The sequence below is a fragment of the Lactuca sativa genome, chromosome 2, assembly GCF_002870075.4.
Source record: "Lactuca sativa cultivar Salinas chromosome 2, Lsat_Salinas_v11, whole genome shotgun sequence".
Classification (NCBI taxonomy): domain Eukaryota; kingdom Viridiplantae; phylum Streptophyta; class Magnoliopsida; order Asterales; family Asteraceae; genus Lactuca; species Lactuca sativa.
Window position 1 is genome coordinate 180475918 of NC_056624.2, and position 3752 is coordinate 180479669.

A 3752-nucleotide genomic window follows, 5' to 3' on the forward strand; every position below is an offset into this window, starting at 1 on the left:
CATATATAGTTTATTATATATGATTGAATCCATACAACAACTAAGGAAGCTTCCCTAAAACATACATTATAATTAAATCCATTCCACTATCCGCTATCCACATTCCACATTAGGTTCACGAAAATTTGAATAATTTATAAAAAAAAATACGAGAAGAAATCATGTGCAGCCTGCAAAAAAAAGCTGTATCAAGCAGGCTCCACTACCTACCACCCATCTTCATTTTGCATCAATTTTTTTTTTTTTTTTTTGTGAAAATAATTGAGAAATCTGAAGATCGATCTACACATACACCAACAGATTCCAAAACTGACTGGATTTCAAAATTTTCAATCAGTCGCACATTCATCAGTCCACCAAACAACCGGCAACACAACAAGCACTGACTAGGATTATATTTAAGAAATACCCATGTAACATGTTGGTCGTATATAAATGTGTTTATACAACTGTTGTTGTCTGAAAATCTGCAACAAGATTGATCTCCTTCATCTACATATGCCTCCCTAATAATTCATCGACATGATCTGGACTGGTCAAACTTATACATCAAATCATAATCATCATCCACACGTATGTTTGCTTCATGATTAAACAAATGTCAATGATGAATGTGCTACAGAAAACTTTGGTTGTCCTTCTTCTGTGATGTTGGTTGTTGATTATAAAACTGATTATTCATTCCATATGTTTTTCTTTTTTTACTTTTTAATCTTACCACTTGTCTAAATTAAACAAATTTGTTCAATCCCTGATGATTTCAAATGATCTGTTAATTGATCTAGCAACTCATGCACGTCGTTTGACAACTCATTTCTATGATCATCAACCATAAACTCATATGAAACTCCATTAACTTCAATAAAGCTAACACCTTTACTTTTCTTGATGCCATGATCCTTCATTAGTTTCCTTATGTTCTTTACATCTTTCCATCTTCTAGCTTCACAAAACATGTTTGATACAAGAACATAAAGTCCTGAAGTATATGGTTCTAACTCCAATACTTGTTTTAAAACTTGCTTCCCAATTTGAAGATTTCCATGGATTCTACAAGCCCCAAGTAAGGCGCCCCAAATTACAACATCAGGCTTCATTGGCATTGATTTTATTAACTTTATGGCATCTGGAAATAGTCCTAATCTCCCAAAAAGATCAATCATGCATGCATAGTGTTCGATTTCATGTTGTACATTATACATAGGAATCATTCTTTCAAAGTAATATTTACCTGTTTCTGTTAAACCACTGTGACAACAAGCAGAAAGCAACCCCATGAATGTGATCTCATCAGGGTTTATTCCATTCTCACAAACTTTCATACTTTCAAAAAGTTCAACTGCTTCAAAACCATGTCCATGTAAAGCAAGTGCTCCAATCATGACATTCCAAGAAACAAGATTCTTTTCTGGGATCTTTAGAAAGATACTCAAAGAAGTTTCTAACATCCCACATTTAGCATACATGTCTATCAACGAATTGAACAATGTGACACTTGGCGTTACGTGGTTGGATAATATATAAGTATGGGTGTTCTTCCCCTTTTCCAAATCACCAAGTTGAGAGCAAGCTGATAGGACACTAACTAGAGTCGACTCATCAGGAGTTAGTCCTACATTCAAAATGTCATCAAAAAGACCTAAAACTTCATTATAACAACCTTTTTGTAAATAGCATGAAATCATTGAGTTCCAAGAAACCACATTTTTAACTGGCATTTGATAAAAAAGATTCTTGGCTGAGTCTAGTAGACTGTGTTTAGTATATGCAGTGACCATAGATGTCCATGAAACAACATTTTTGTCACACATTCGATCAAAGAATGTTTGAGCTGAATGGAGATCTCCACATTTTGAATACATGTCCACAATAGCATTTTGGACATAAATATCAATGTGGGACTTTGTAGTCACGATATATGAATGTAAAGATCTTCCCAATACTCCGTGTGAGCTCTGTGAACAAACAGAAAGTAGGCTAACAAATGTGAAGTCATCAGGTTTCACATCTAGTTCCCTCATCTTTCTAAACAATAAAAAGGCCTCCTTGCAATAGCCCATCTTGGAGTACCCACCTATCATTGTATTCCATGAAACCAAACTCTTATCAACCATATCATCAAACACCTTTCTTGAATCCCTAATGGAGTCACAACTACAATATACACTAATCAACCCGTTTTGCACATAAACATGAGACTGGAATCCCAGCTTGATAATACGGACATGCACTAGAACCCCATCTAATAATCTAGATAGCACTGCGCACGCTTTAAGAACAAAAGGGTATGTGAATTCGTTTGGTGAAATGCCAACACGAATCATTTGATGGTAGAGGTGTAGAGCTTTTATAGGGTTGTCACTATTGACGTAACCCCTGATCAAACTATTGTACATGTATCGATTTGGTTGAGGCAAATGGTCGAACACAAGCTGTGCATATTGTAGATCGGTTGTTACCGACACAGCACAGAAAGAAATCAACTTGCTAACCGTAAGCGTTTCTTGATGGAGTCCATGAAGGATGATTTGGGCATGAATTAGTTTTAGTTTCCTCATTGATTGGCATTTCTCAAGGAGGTGGTGTAGGGTTTGGTGAGCAGGGGAGACGAAATTGTTGGCTAAGGAAGTGGTGGTGGTGGTGGTGGTGGGAGAAGAAGAGAAAAGGGAGAGTGATTTGCTATGGCGGGAGACAACAGTTAAATGTTTGATAGAAGTGAACATTGATCATTTACAAAAAGGAAATCGAAACGAGGTCTCTGGACGTTGGGCTAAAATTTCACATTGTTTTGAACTTTGTAGGGCCTGACTTACTGTAACGATGAGAGGATGTATGATATATCATCATCTATGTATGTGGTATTATATGTTTATCGAATTAAAGTGTATATGTAATGAAAGTTCAAATGAAGAGTAGAACCTGTATGTAACAACAGTTCAAATGAAACGAGTAAAACCTGTGGAAATAGGAAACTGTTCTGTCCAAAATCTAAAATCCCAAAACTATATTATTGGCCCTTGTGGATATATAAATTTTTAGGTTAAGATTGAAAAATGGATATATAAATTTTTTAGCAATTTACATTTTTGGCCCTTGTGGTTATGATTTTTTTGAATAACTTCATAACTATTAAGTGTAACATTAATCATCCCTAAAACATTATTTCTTTTCATGTGTTTGGTGTTTGGTCCGTATATTTCTTTTCATGCATTTGGTCCTTAAGATTAAGATTAACACAGTTTAATTTTAAGTAAAACATGTGAAATTACTATTGTACCCCTACTTTCATATTTAATTGTTTATTTAAATTTATTATATATATTTTTAATACTAAAAACATGTAACCATTACATACTCATTTTCCGTCTCCTCCCCGCATCTCATCTCCTATCTGTTGAGTAATCTAAAGCCATCCCCAATGGGGATTCCATGGAGAGTTTAATGAGGCAAAATGTGGTGATGTGGCGTTCAATGAATAAAAGATGCATTGTGGGATGAGTTTAATGAATGTCAGCATCGGGCCCTGTAACACCTGGTTTCTAGTACATATTTAAATTCAAGTAATTTCATGTTTTGCTCTGGGACTCGGCGAGTTGGAGGCCCAACTCGTTGAGTAGACTTGATTTTGACCGGGAAGTTTAGTAACTTACTCGACGAGTCGGGGGACCGACTCGACGAGTAGGAGCTGTTTGGATGAAACCCTAATATTTAGGGTTTGCACCCTATTTAAACAACTTATCTCGTCCCAAACC

General features: G+C 35.6%; 1 protein-coding gene across 1 annotated transcript; it reads right to left on the reverse strand.

Annotated features, from left to right (window-relative positions):
- Window positions 1-367: 367 nt before the first annotated feature.
- LOC111876698 (pentatricopeptide repeat-containing protein At2g22410, mitochondrial) lies at window positions 368-2977 on the reverse strand. Its single transcript, XM_023873271.2, has one exon. It carries the CDS (start codon window positions 2721-2723, stop codon window positions 726-728), a length of 1998 nt encoding a protein of 665 aa, XP_023729039.1. The 5' UTR covers window positions 2724-2977; the 3' UTR covers window positions 368-725.
- Window positions 2978-3752: the final 775 nt, after the last annotated feature.